We start from the raw sequence: 12,830 nt of genomic DNA, 5'->3' as shown, positions 1-12,830 counted from the left end.
ATTCATTATTCCTAGAGATATGTTAGGCCGTCTTATGGAGTGATTGATTCAGTTATCTTTCTTGAGATAACAGAGAATGATGCGACAGTGACATAATAAGACTTGAAAATTGTTCTCTAACGACTTGCTATTTCTTTTCCACCCATCTCAATTATTTTTTGCCGATAAATAAAAAGAAGGAAAAAATCAAATAAATCACTTACAAGTGAGTAATGCATACTGCCGCTTTGAGAGCCTATGAAGTCATTGCTGGTGGACACAGGATTATCCATCTAGAAAATATTGAAGAAAGGGGCAACTTTAAACATTGAAGATTATAAAGGATTAAATGGCACAACAGCAGAAGAAATACTCTACATAATAAGGTAACTGTAATACATTTAAAAAAGAAGAAAAAGTACAAATAAGAAATATAAAAACACCAAGGATAAATTCAATATACACATATACGAATTAAAAAGGAATGCACATTACACTTGGTTCATAAATTCATATCTGATTTCAAAAAATACACATCCATAATGAGTGAAATGAAACATTTTCAGCATTCAGAACCCACTGCTTCATTCCCTGGCTCTACATTATACTTCCGTTTCTGCATTAAGCGTGGCAAACAAAAACATTTGAGTTCCTTAAGAAAGCAAAACTTTCCTGCAGCGGGTGTGAATTTATGTACAAAATAAAAATTACTGGTAAAACTGGTAAAACCAAAATATTTGCTACTGGTGTACATGGAAAATTGTTTTCATGCAGGCTAAAACACTCGGTAAGCAATTATAGGACACTAAGACATTATGGTGAATAATTTACAAATGCAGAAGCTGACTTCATTTACTATAGTTAAAATAATGAAGTGCAAATTACATACGTGACATGCTATATCCTCACAAACATGACTAAAAAAGTAACTAAATTGATCAGTCCTTAATTAAGATACAAGAGTAAAAAAATCGCCATCCTCTTCCTAGCAGCAAATACTGCAGAGAGAAAAGATAATATTAAATATATAAAAAACATGCATAATAAAAATGAATCCGTATGGATACTTGTGTGCAACAGTAAACGAACAAATAATTTCACTCATTATCCTTGAAGAGACTCATGTCAATCATCTTTAACCTAAAAGTGATACTGCATCAAGAGCCACACTGAAATTGCCCATCCCTGGTCACTGTCACACTCAAGTAACGCACACACATCAATACTCTCCATCAACTGATCCTCCAAGGACACAGATGGAAATGGAGAATGTCAAACTGAGAGAGAGGCGATTGAGAAAAGAAATAACAAACAAGGGATTGAAGAGGACGATGGTGTAGGCTTCATCACCTGCGTGGTATTGGGGTTCTCACTGGGAGATGTCCATCCGCAACTAGTCTCCACTAAGCTGTGAACAAGCTGACACCAATCCTTTTTGTGGTTTGCCAGAAGGGAAGCAGCAATTTTCAATAAATATTAATTTCCCAAATGCTACATCTACAACACTTACGAACACCGTACATTAGTTGTTGGAATAATGGTGTTGAAGCAATTATTTCCTCCTACATGTCACATTTCAAAGAGAACATACTGAATATCAATTGAAAGAAGGGTTAGCACATCCTAAAGGCAAAATCGTGGACAATTTTCAACTTGGACTGAGTGGTAGCTTCATTGCATTCAACCACTCACTGCCCCTATTGATTCAACAAATAAGTGAATAATGCATAAAGTAAATCTTCTGAATTGTCCTTGCTTTAACTTGATATGTTACATTTTTAACTTCTGAAGTGAAACTCCCAATATTTTTGCTTACTCTCTTAAAAATTCTCCATACTAAAAATAACCTAAATAGCAAAATACCACCACAATGGAAATGCAGAGACATTAACCTTCTATTTCAAGAAACATAGAAATTACAACTAGTACTACTCAGATACCATGCAAACAAGGCGTAATCTTATAATAAAACTTATTCAAATTGTGTCAATAATGTACACAAAAACATTTTTATTGCACCATGTCTTCCAGATTTCAGTCATTTTTTCTCAAGTTCATATAATCCTCACATCTACTAAACCACAACGGAATTGAAATCACATTTGAAAAATTTAATACAAATAATAAAATTGAAATGTGCAATCCATATCACTTTTTTACATAGGAGTTCTTTTTAAATCTTTAAACAAAATGGAACATTTTAGCAATATTAATATGGCTGGTGAACTACCAAAAACATAAAAACACACAAAAACTCTATTGGATACATCACCAAACACAAATTTGCCATGCATATCACAATCATTAATCAACCAAACTCATTCAGCAGGGTTCTCTAACGAATTTATAAGAAGTGAAAGGTTCTACTTGACAATCAACCTACGAATTTCACACTGTAAATCTATACTAATTCAGAATTATAGGCAACTACACAAGCAACTATGTGCAGCAAACTCCCGATTATCCAGGCGATGATGATGAGAATGATGGGGAGAGGCGGCGCAAATAACCAAAACTTTCACTTTAATTTCCAGTAATTTTCATAATTTACATAAATCAAGAAATTACTTTTATACATGCACATTGTATGCCATTTCAGACTGCTCTCTGGAATCATTAAGAGCTAGCTTCCTTTCTTTACTTTTTAGCGGCGATAACATGATTGCACTTGCATTATTACTACTTCGTGTAATATCTGGTTTTCAAAAACCGCGCATTCGTAGCTGCAAGATCACCGATTCAGAACCGTGATTTGCACAAATGCTTCAAAACCACTGCGTGACGTCGGAAACCACACTGTCAGTCACAATAGAGGCGCAGCTCGCACTAGTGGCCCGGGATGCAGCTGCTGCGGGACGCGGATCCGTGATCAATGAGCGTGATTGCGCACCGCAATGCTTGAAAAACAGGAATACAGAACTCCAGTGATGGCAACTGGCACGCGATCACCCCATTGCCCAGCAGTGGTTATAGGAAACCAGGACTTATGGCAAAATGTCTATGCAGGCGAGTGCCTCTTGACTCATGCTATCTTCACTTCCGTTTCCCCTGTTGCCTTCACTTTTACACATCTGCTTCCACTATTCTCTTCCTCTCCAATTTGATCTTGACTAGTCACTAGTCATTGCGCTTTCGCGATATGAAATATACATTTAATGATCGTAGATAAGTTTTTATAAATTGACGATTGTTTAACCATTGAAGATTCTTCAAATGTTACTCAAGAGTTTTTTTTCCTACCGCTGATCTAGACGTCCAAGTAAACTTGAAACATTCGTTGCAAGAGTGAATAAAATAATTCCATTTTACGAAGCAAATTCTGACGGAAGTGATAGGCCCAGGGTAGCCAAACATTAAAATGCAACTATCCTGGTGCAAACGATTTAATTAAAAAAAAATAAAGATCGGGGAGTGAGAACACATGCATGTATAACCTGCAACACGCATAAACTGCACCCGGATAATTGGGAATCTGCTGTATTCAAAAGACACACAAGGCAAGTGGATAAAATGGTATAGTCAGGTATGGGGTAGTATGATAAAATATGTCTCATGTAAATCACAGGTCACATAGAACACAATCCAAAAAGAGACACTAATTTACTACAACAGGGTTAACAGCAACACTACACCTTGAATCTGTCCCTACAATACAGACAATGACACTGCTAAACAACAGAAACTGAAATCTGAATAAAATTACAGCCAAGCATGATCAACACCAAGATTTTAACTTTCTAATGAATCAAAATTGTAGAAAAGAGAGCTTAAGAAAAGTATAATAAAATGACAAAACTATTCACTAGAGTTAAGAATTTTTCATTTCGCTAATGGAGTATTAAGAAATTTGTTATAGCAGTTGCATAAAAATTTTGGCAAATGAATTAATTCATTCTCCATTTTAGAATGTTTACTTTCAATTGTTTTTCCCTATTTTATCCTTTTAAGTTCAAACATAAAATTGAACATTTATAACTTGTATGATATGTGGATACAGTGGAACCTCATTAAAGCGAGTACGGGCTATTACGAGACCCCCACCATTACGAGATACAGCCAATGCACCGTCAATTGACCCTATAATAAGCATGTAAAAATAATTCGTTTTTACGAGGCCCTTTTGGTGCTGACACTTGCCGTAGCGAGAGTTTACATCACCAGAAAACCTTCACCAATAGTCCCTTATATCTGTAATTTCTTGCGATCTGTTAGAAATGAAGTTAACATGTAGTGCTCAGTCTCAAATTCATGTAGCAAACTGTCGTTCGATAAATAAGTAGTTCATTTTGGTGAAAATATTTTGGCATTAACATTCACGAATGCTTGATCTTCTTTTGTTCCTCGGGTGGCAGAAAGCAGTCGGCAGTATACCCGCATGTCCGTGAGTTGCGTGAATAGAAAGCACTTGATGGCAGACACCATGGCCAAAAAACACCAAACACGTCTAAGCAATAAAATAAAAATAAAACAGTAATACGATCGTGTCGAATTTATCTTCCTATTCGCTCTTCACGTTAAAAAAAAAAAGAAAAGCGCCCAAGGAATGCAGACCATGAAGAGCTGGAAGGAACTTTGTTCGGGAGATTTTGCCTACTTCAACCTGCGGGAACTTCTGAGAAAGGGGCTACGCATAAGCCTAAAGCGGAGAATTTCAGGGATAGATTGCGAATCGAGAACTTCAAGAGTGCGGAAGGTTGATTATACAAATGCAAAGCACCAAAGCGTTATCTCCCTTCATAATTGCTGGTGATTCTTTGGTGTAAACCCGAAGTCGTGGAAGAAAGGACTCCGTTCCTAAGTATCTTAAGAAGTATTCCCCGCGTGATATAACATTGATGAAACGGAACTTCTTTACATCCTACTCCCCGACAAAACCCTTGCAACACGAGGCATTTCTTGCAATGATGCCTCTAAAGGTAGGTAGTGTGCCTTAGCGATGATGTATGATGTACGATGCAGTGATACTCAGCGTGAATTGTCCGGATGGATGTATTTATTCTCTGTTGCGGATTCACAAGGGCGAACTATTCGCATCAGTGGTCGGAGTCGTACTGGCGCTCTCTTCCGTCACCTGGGTAGCCAAGCATCCCCTGGTGGCCGCTGGAAGAACTCACAGAACAACTGACTCTTGTTTGGCGCCGCCACAGAAGGCATACGTGAAGAGCTGATGCTGCACTTTTAGTTATTTAATTTAAAAAATTCTGTATTTATTTATCATGTTTCTAAGTCATTATTGAGAACGTTAAATCAATAAATTCATACTCATAAGCAGTTTTGGCCTTAGGGTCCATCAGATGCACATGCCTTTCTGTTTCTTTGGCGCAAATATTACCCATGTGAGTTATATTCGTCGCAGTTTCTTGCATCTTGCTTTTGTTTTACTTAAGTGACATCAGCATAGTATCTACATTATATTTTTTCGTGAAATAATATCACGTTAATATCTTTTCTAATGTTACCAATTTTAATTCAACTTGTTTTTATTGCTGTGCCGTGGTAAACTCAGTGTATTATTTCAAGTACGTCGCGAGCGTAACACTCAAAAAGGAACTTTTTTAAACAACGGAAATTTTAATATCATTTTTCAAGCTTAGCAAACTTTTTAGCGATGATAATGAAAATATTACATTATATGATAGAGAAAGTCTTCCTAGGCAGTAACGTTATACAACCTTCCACCGTTTTGGACAGCAGAAACAAATGCAATACGTTATTTCACTTAACTGCCTCTTAATGTACAGGAATAATAAACATACACCGATGAAAACATTTGAGGTATTAAAAACCGCGATATAGTTTTATAAGTTAATTTTTGAATTTTTAGTGGAAAATACCAAATTAATAGAATGATTATGTAAATGCACTAATTAAGTGCATAGAAAAATGGCTTCGTCGGTTGTGCATTGGCATAATGGTTTGCATGATTTTTATTAGAGATGTGCGAATAGTATCCGCGAATACTCGAATACTAGAAAGTATTCGATATTCGAGGTCTCGAATAGTTGTGCGAAAAGTACTGCCTCGAATACTTTGAATTTCGCGTCGTACACTGTCGCACGTACGTCGTAGGTAGTTGACTCGGAAAAATGTTGAGAACTCTAGTCTTTTAGTGCATGCAGCGCCGTTTTAGGCAAGTTGACGAACTACATCAAATGCGCGGGTTAGAGCGGTGAAAAGAGTTCGACGTGGGGAACCTAAATTGATCCGGGTGAAAAAATCCAAAAATCCCCGGTTTCCCCCACCAGGAAAACCTCAGTGCCGTGGGATAGTAACTACGTAGTACAATTCCCAAAATCCGCTTCCCCCTCCATCCATCAGCCTTCGGCCCCTCCTGTGACGCTTTCCTCCTCTTCGAAATCAAACAAAAGCCCCCAGCTCACGCAGGTTTCGTATAAATGAGACGAAGTGTTTATCATGTGTCATTTATGGCTAATAAGCACAGGCACTTAGTTTGAATCTTTTCCAGGAGATGAAACTACCATAGGGAGAAACTCAGAGCCGTGGGATAGTAACATTGGCGCATTTCCCACGATCTACTATACCCCTTCATTCAGCACTCGCCTCACCCTCTCTGACGCTTTCCTCTTCTCCGAAATCAAACAAAAAGGTCCTCGCTCGTGCAGGGATCGTATTACGAAGACCTTAGCTTCGAAAAAAATATCAAGTTAAACGAGAACTATAAAGACGTGTCTCATGCCCCCCTTTTCTAACCCACTGACCTTTTTCTGTGTACCTGCTTCGAAGTTCCCCATTTCTGGAGGTCAAATGCTGCATGAGTACCGTGGGATAGTAATTAGCGCGTTTCCCTCTCCATTCAGCACTAGCCCCCCCTCTGAGACTTTCCTCTTCTTCGAAATAAAAAAAAGGTCCCAGCTCACGCAGGGATTATATTACGAAGACCTTAGCTTCGAAAAAAATATCAAGTTACACGAGAACAAAAGAAATGTGTTTCGCGCCCCCCCCCTTTTATCACCCACTGACCTTTTTCAGCCAACCTGCTTTTAAGTTTCCAGTTTCTGGAGGTCAACTGCTGCATGAATCACCTATTAGCCCAAAAGGTGTCTAACAATGACTTTCGGCAATTGATATTACACCTTTGTTGGATTGAAATATTAGTAACGTGCGCGTAATTTAAAAAAGGACAAGACCAAACACGACGCATTTCTGACTTTATTTAAGCATTTTACGTGAGGAAATAAATGTCAAAATAGGACGGAGACTTGGCATTCTGGCGAGACTCGATATGAGCAGCAGAGCTTCTCGGAAGTTAATGCGGTATTTTTATCCGAAAACATATATCAAGTTACAATTTATGAGTGGTGCTATAAATCTTTATTTTGACAATCCCAGATGAAGGGATATTTTCTCAGGATATTTGGTTTCTCCCTGATAGCAATTCCAATTCATCTTCTTATCTCGTGAGAACTCCCAAAGATGGACTGAAAATAACTGAAGAAAATCCGGTGGAGAAGAGCTTGTATTTTGCAAAATGCCTCAGATTGTCAGCTAGCACTTGGCAGCAGTAGTGGGGGTAAAGCGATGTTAGTTGAATTAATTACAGTGCAACCTCGATATAACGACACCCCACGGTGCACTAATAAACACTCGCTATAGCGAATTGTCGCTTTACCGGAGGTGGAGCAAATAATAGCCAATATACCTGTTGCGAACAGATATACAGGAACAGGAGTGGTGCAGCGACAGATAAACATCTATCCGATAAACGTAAGCATAAATCCAGACGAAAGGCGATGTTTTTTTGCATCACTAAATTTCCTTACTCAAATAACGACTAACTATTCAAACAATTTATAAGCGCCGCACTGAATAAAAATCATGCAAAGCATTGTTTCGTCAATCATTATATTTATCGAACGACAGTTTACCACATAAATTTGAGACTGAGCACTCCATTAACTTCATTTCTAGCAGATCGCTAGCAATTACAGAGGTTAAGGAGTCTTGATGAAAGTCTTCCGGCGGTGAAACCCTCGCTATGGCGAGAGCCAACACCGAAAGGGTCTCGTAAAAACGAATTTTTTAACACGCTTATTATAGGGTCAATTGACGGTGCATCGGCTATCTCTCGTAATAGCGGGGGTGTCGCTATATCCCGTACTCGCTTTAACGAGGTTCTACTGTATATGCCCAATTGTTTCCATAAAATTAAAATATTCCATTAATCAGCTAAATTCCTGTTCGAATATTTTAAAGGAAATCAAAATTACTCCCTAAAATCTTGTGTTCCTGCTGCATATGCAACCGAGTCAAACATTCCAGCATTCATCGTTTAGTATTCGAATATTCGAGCAATGATTTAATATTCGAATTCGATATTCGAATTCGAGAAATCTGCTATTCCACCCATCTCTATTTTTATTAAATGCGGCACTTATAAATTGCTTGAATAGTTAGTCGTTGTTTGAGTTAGGAAATTTAGTGATGCAAAAAACATCGCCTTTTGTCTGGATATATGCTTACGTTTATCGGATATAAATTTATCTGTTGCCGCACCACTCCTGTACCTGTATAACTGTTTGCAACAGGTATATTGGCTATTATTTGCTCCACCTCCTGTAAAGCGACAATTCGCTATAGCGAGTGTTTATTGGAGCACCGTGGGGTTTCGTTTTATCAAGGTTGCACTGTATTTTAGAAAAGTACACTTGAGGTTGACTCAAGAAATAAAAAAGAAAGCAAGTAATTAAAAAATTGAACAATGTTTATATATGATTTTGAAGCAAAACTGCTAATATTTTAACTTTTAAATTGTGGGAAAATTAAACATATAACCACCTAAGGTAACTCAGGCTGCATTTCTTCACTTAATATTGCACGTTTTTACGCACTTGTGCACTTAAACAAGTACATACCATATATATCTGAATATAGTCCCCCCTTTTTTTCCAAAAGTGCCCATGGTAAAAGTAAAGGGGGGGGGGGGACAATATTCAAACGCATTTTCTTAACTTTTTCCGAAACTGAAGCCTCAAAATTAGGGGGGGGGGGACTTTATTAGGAGAAATACGGTATATAGTAAAAGTGTCCTCTCTACTGATGGAAAAAGCCATTTGTAGCAATATGAATTACATGTAGGCGACCGGTATTTATTCATTGAGATTTAGAAATTTTCTCATTAGTTGAACCTTTAGATGTTGTCAAATATGCTGGGCAACAGCCTGAAGGAAAAGAATAATTAAATTCAGATAGCATAATTAATTACATGCCAGTATTTGTGATAGCTGGTCCGCATGATTATTCGTAATCTATTGACAGATTGATGTGATTGCTCCAGGCATGCAAATTCAAGCGGAATCCTCATTAAGTTAAAGATACAATCTTTACAGCAAAAGCTACTAATTTCAATACAACTAATGAAGCATTACACACACAGCCCATTTGGAAAAGTATAAACGTGTTTTAGATATGCTACTATGTCTAATTTTCGTCATTAAAAAACACCTTAAATTTAAAGAGCAAAACATGGTTTGGCGGCATTATTCTGGTCTCTTTACGAAGTGAGGATGTGTGAAGATAACATTGGAACTTTCCTCTAAGCATCCATCAAGTGAACTATTCTCCCTCTCATCTTGGAGGGATCTCCCTCCCAAGAGAGCTGGGCCCAGAGCCAGAGGGCTGTTTCCCAGCAGGAAGCTGAATGGTCAAAGAAGCAGGAATTTTAAAATGAACCATTAAATACATTCCATTGGTACTAGAACACAACATTCATTTACTCTTGCTAAGACCAGAAAACTTCAAACCCAAAGTCAAAGAAGTGACCACTTTCTGAAAGATAAGTAAGGACTTGAAGATAAGTAAGGATAGGAGGGACTATAGTCAAGCACCAACCAGAAAATCCCCACCATTGAAGCGCCGATGGGAAAGTAAACAATAGCTAGCTAATCTGACTCTGTTAAAGCCTTCCTAGGACATTTGTTTTATAAGTGGACACCTGAGTCAAGTTTTGTCATATATATTTAGTTTGAAATCCACCACTTTTAATAATATGATTAGACAAATTACAGAGCATATATTTCACACACAAAAAGATGCTGTAGTTTAAAAAAAAAATAATTAATACTAGGGTTTCATTTTTAAAGTTTCTGTAACTACTTCAAATTACTTAATAAATATGGTTGTTTAGCATTATTAATAAATCATCATTTCTCCAGAAAACTTCTCTTAACTGCAAGATTCATCTCACGCGGTTTCAGAAGGTTTTCAACTTAGTATTTGTGCATATTTTTCAGACAAAGGGGTACTTATATCCTCACGCATCAAAATCATGCCTTCATATGCAACCAAAAATAATTCATGACATAAATTTGAGGAAAGATAACACTTGGGAACAATGATAATTTTAACAGTGCAAGGCACTTACGTCGATGAGCTGAGAAAATATTTGTTCTTACATTGGCAATTTTAGCCCATTATATCTAAAGATCTTTACAGCAAAATGTAATAAAATTCTGCATGGCAGTACATTTCTTTTGTACGTTGTCCAACTGTTGCTGAAATAATTGTGGCAGAGCCCTGAAGAATGTAGGGTTCGTCACGCGTATTGTGGGGAGATTTTCAAATGAGAAAATAAAAGAAAGGCGCCATTTCGTACTCGTCTAGCCACACCTTGAATATGCAGCAAGCATATGGGATCCACCTCACAAGCACTTAATGTGTGAACTTAAAACAATACCAAGGAAAGTCATATGATTCATCAAAAACTGCTTTGCGCATACAGAAAGGATTACACGGATGTTAAATGAATTAGGCTGGAAGCCACAAATGCCAAATGACGTGGCTTGCAAGGTTTTATGTACACATTGATTATGGCAATTTTGAAATATTTCTAATAATGAAGGTTAGAAATGAAACTGCAGGAAACTTTTCATACTTGGAGAAATACAGTATTTGATGAAGAATAAGGAAAAAAAATTTCACCCAATCCATGACAAAAGTCCATAAAGATACATAGTGATTTATTCACATAGACCAAATGGTTAGTCTGTTTTATAAAATGAAAATTCAGGTAGAAAATCATAAAAAATCCTATTCCTTAATGAGCAGAAACCAAAACAAAAAATATCTTCTTTACATACTAATATTTCCAAATTTGGAGATAAGTAAATTTTTAATCTTTCCATTACAAAAAAGTTAAAATTAATTTTCCATGGCCACACCACACATGCATTATGGAGAAGAATCTAATGACTACATTACACCAATGAATCTAACATCAAAGCACCTAACAACATAAAGCCCTCCTATCATGAAGGTTAAACATGCATGCGTTTTGTTTAGAGGTAAGCAACACTGTTCCATGGATGATGCTTGAAGAATACTACGATCATCTGAAAACAACCTAGACAGCAAAATGGTTAAGGTTACTCCACTATCCTCACTGTGCATTGTTTCATAGGAGAAGCTTCATCTCAGTATTTTGAGCGCCAGGCGATGTTTGACGTACTTAGCATAAAATACATACAGGTCTACAAGTGAAAAACACCACGAATTTCATAGAAGATTCAACTCTGAGATATCAAAGCCATCGAATAAATAATCTGACATAAATATGGTTTCTGATTGGTTACAGGTATTTTTGACTTACTGTCCTTAAATTTGTCACCTCCTCCAAGTAGTAGGATGTGAATCGATAATATATACAACCCGATGCATGACATATAACTCATTCACTGACTCACTGGCCACTCACAGATTGACGTATACAAATTCCCGACCACTTCCGGACGTGCTGGGAGTACAAAATTTTTACTGAAGACGGGGAAAAAAACTATCGGAGAGAAAAATCCGAAAACTCAAAAAAGTGGATTAGTTTTCCAGATATATCGATTTGAATTAACATGGGAGCCTTATGGGACTAAAACTTTTTTCCTTTTATTGCATATTAGTAAGTGTTTCAGGAAGATGAAATTCCTCTGATGAAAACTAGATTTTTTGGTGTGGTCTCTTTGCCATATTTTGCTTACAGGTATTTTTTTATGATTTTTTGAAAATTTCCAATGCATTTCTTATGGGTCTAACTTTGGATTTTTTTGACCAACTTGCAATAATCGTAAGACAAATTACTTGAATCTTAAGATACTAGAATTTTGGCTTGATTTCTTGGCTATCTTGGAATTTTCCTGAGTTTTGTGATGCATAACTTCAATAGTTCAATAACTAACTTAGTGGAAACTCAAATTTAACATTAAATAAATAGATTGAAACTTTTTCTTGTAAATCCTGACCAATTTCAACACCCACGAGTAATTCCTAAGGGCTAAGGAAGGGAGATCCCTTGTTAATGACACTGAGAGTGGCAACCAGTCATGGTTTACCAAATAAATATTGGCGTAAAATTTTCAATTTTAATTTACCATAATTGCACTAATGTAAGACGAATTCGATTCTATGACTGAATTCCTATTTTGGAAATCTACCATGGAAAAAAATTAATTCTGGAGAATTAGTATACAGTCGGAAGCAAAACAGTTTAAATAATATGTTGTTAAAGAATGCATGATTGACCTTCGATTGACCTGTCACATTACATCAGGCAGCCAATAGTTCTTTCTCCACTGTTATGATTGGAACACAGTTTACACACTACATAGCATCAGGATCAACAGTGAAACTCCCCCAACTTCTGACGACATCATCCGTAAATTGTTGTAACTTGTGAGTCAGTTTAAAATATATTCTGTATTACACGATGTAGGTTAAATTGTTACTTAAATTGACAATGTAAACGCAGGCTTCACTGTCACAATTATTTTAACCTCAATATTATACTACTCAACACGCTGGTACAGCGACACCATGGATAAACTGAGTGGCTGTGAGTTAACGAAAAA

The 12,830-nt window shown here is 36.8% G+C and overlaps 1 protein-coding gene across 7 annotated transcripts in view; it reads right to left on the bottom strand.

Moving 5' to 3' along the window:
- The window catches only part of LOC124165351 (CREB-regulated transcription coactivator 3-like), a 146,399-nt gene that overhangs the window by 14,204 nt on the left and 119,365 nt on the right, over positions 1-12,830 (bottom strand). For all 7 annotated transcript variants that reach the window (XM_046542714.1, XM_046542708.1, XM_046542709.1 and 4 more), the window contains one exon: positions 204-272. In XM_046542714.1, coding sequence (XP_046398670.1) covers positions 204-272 — 69 coding nt within the window. The remainder of the gene's footprint in view (positions 1-203; positions 273-12,830) is intronic.

This window comes from Ischnura elegans, chromosome 9, assembly GCF_921293095.1.
Source record: "Ischnura elegans chromosome 9, ioIscEleg1.1, whole genome shotgun sequence".
Lineage (NCBI taxonomy): Eukaryota > Metazoa > Arthropoda > Insecta > Odonata > Coenagrionidae > Ischnura > Ischnura elegans.
The sequence above is the reverse complement of the archived record's forward strand: the minus strand, read 5'-3'. Positions and strand labels throughout refer to the sequence as shown.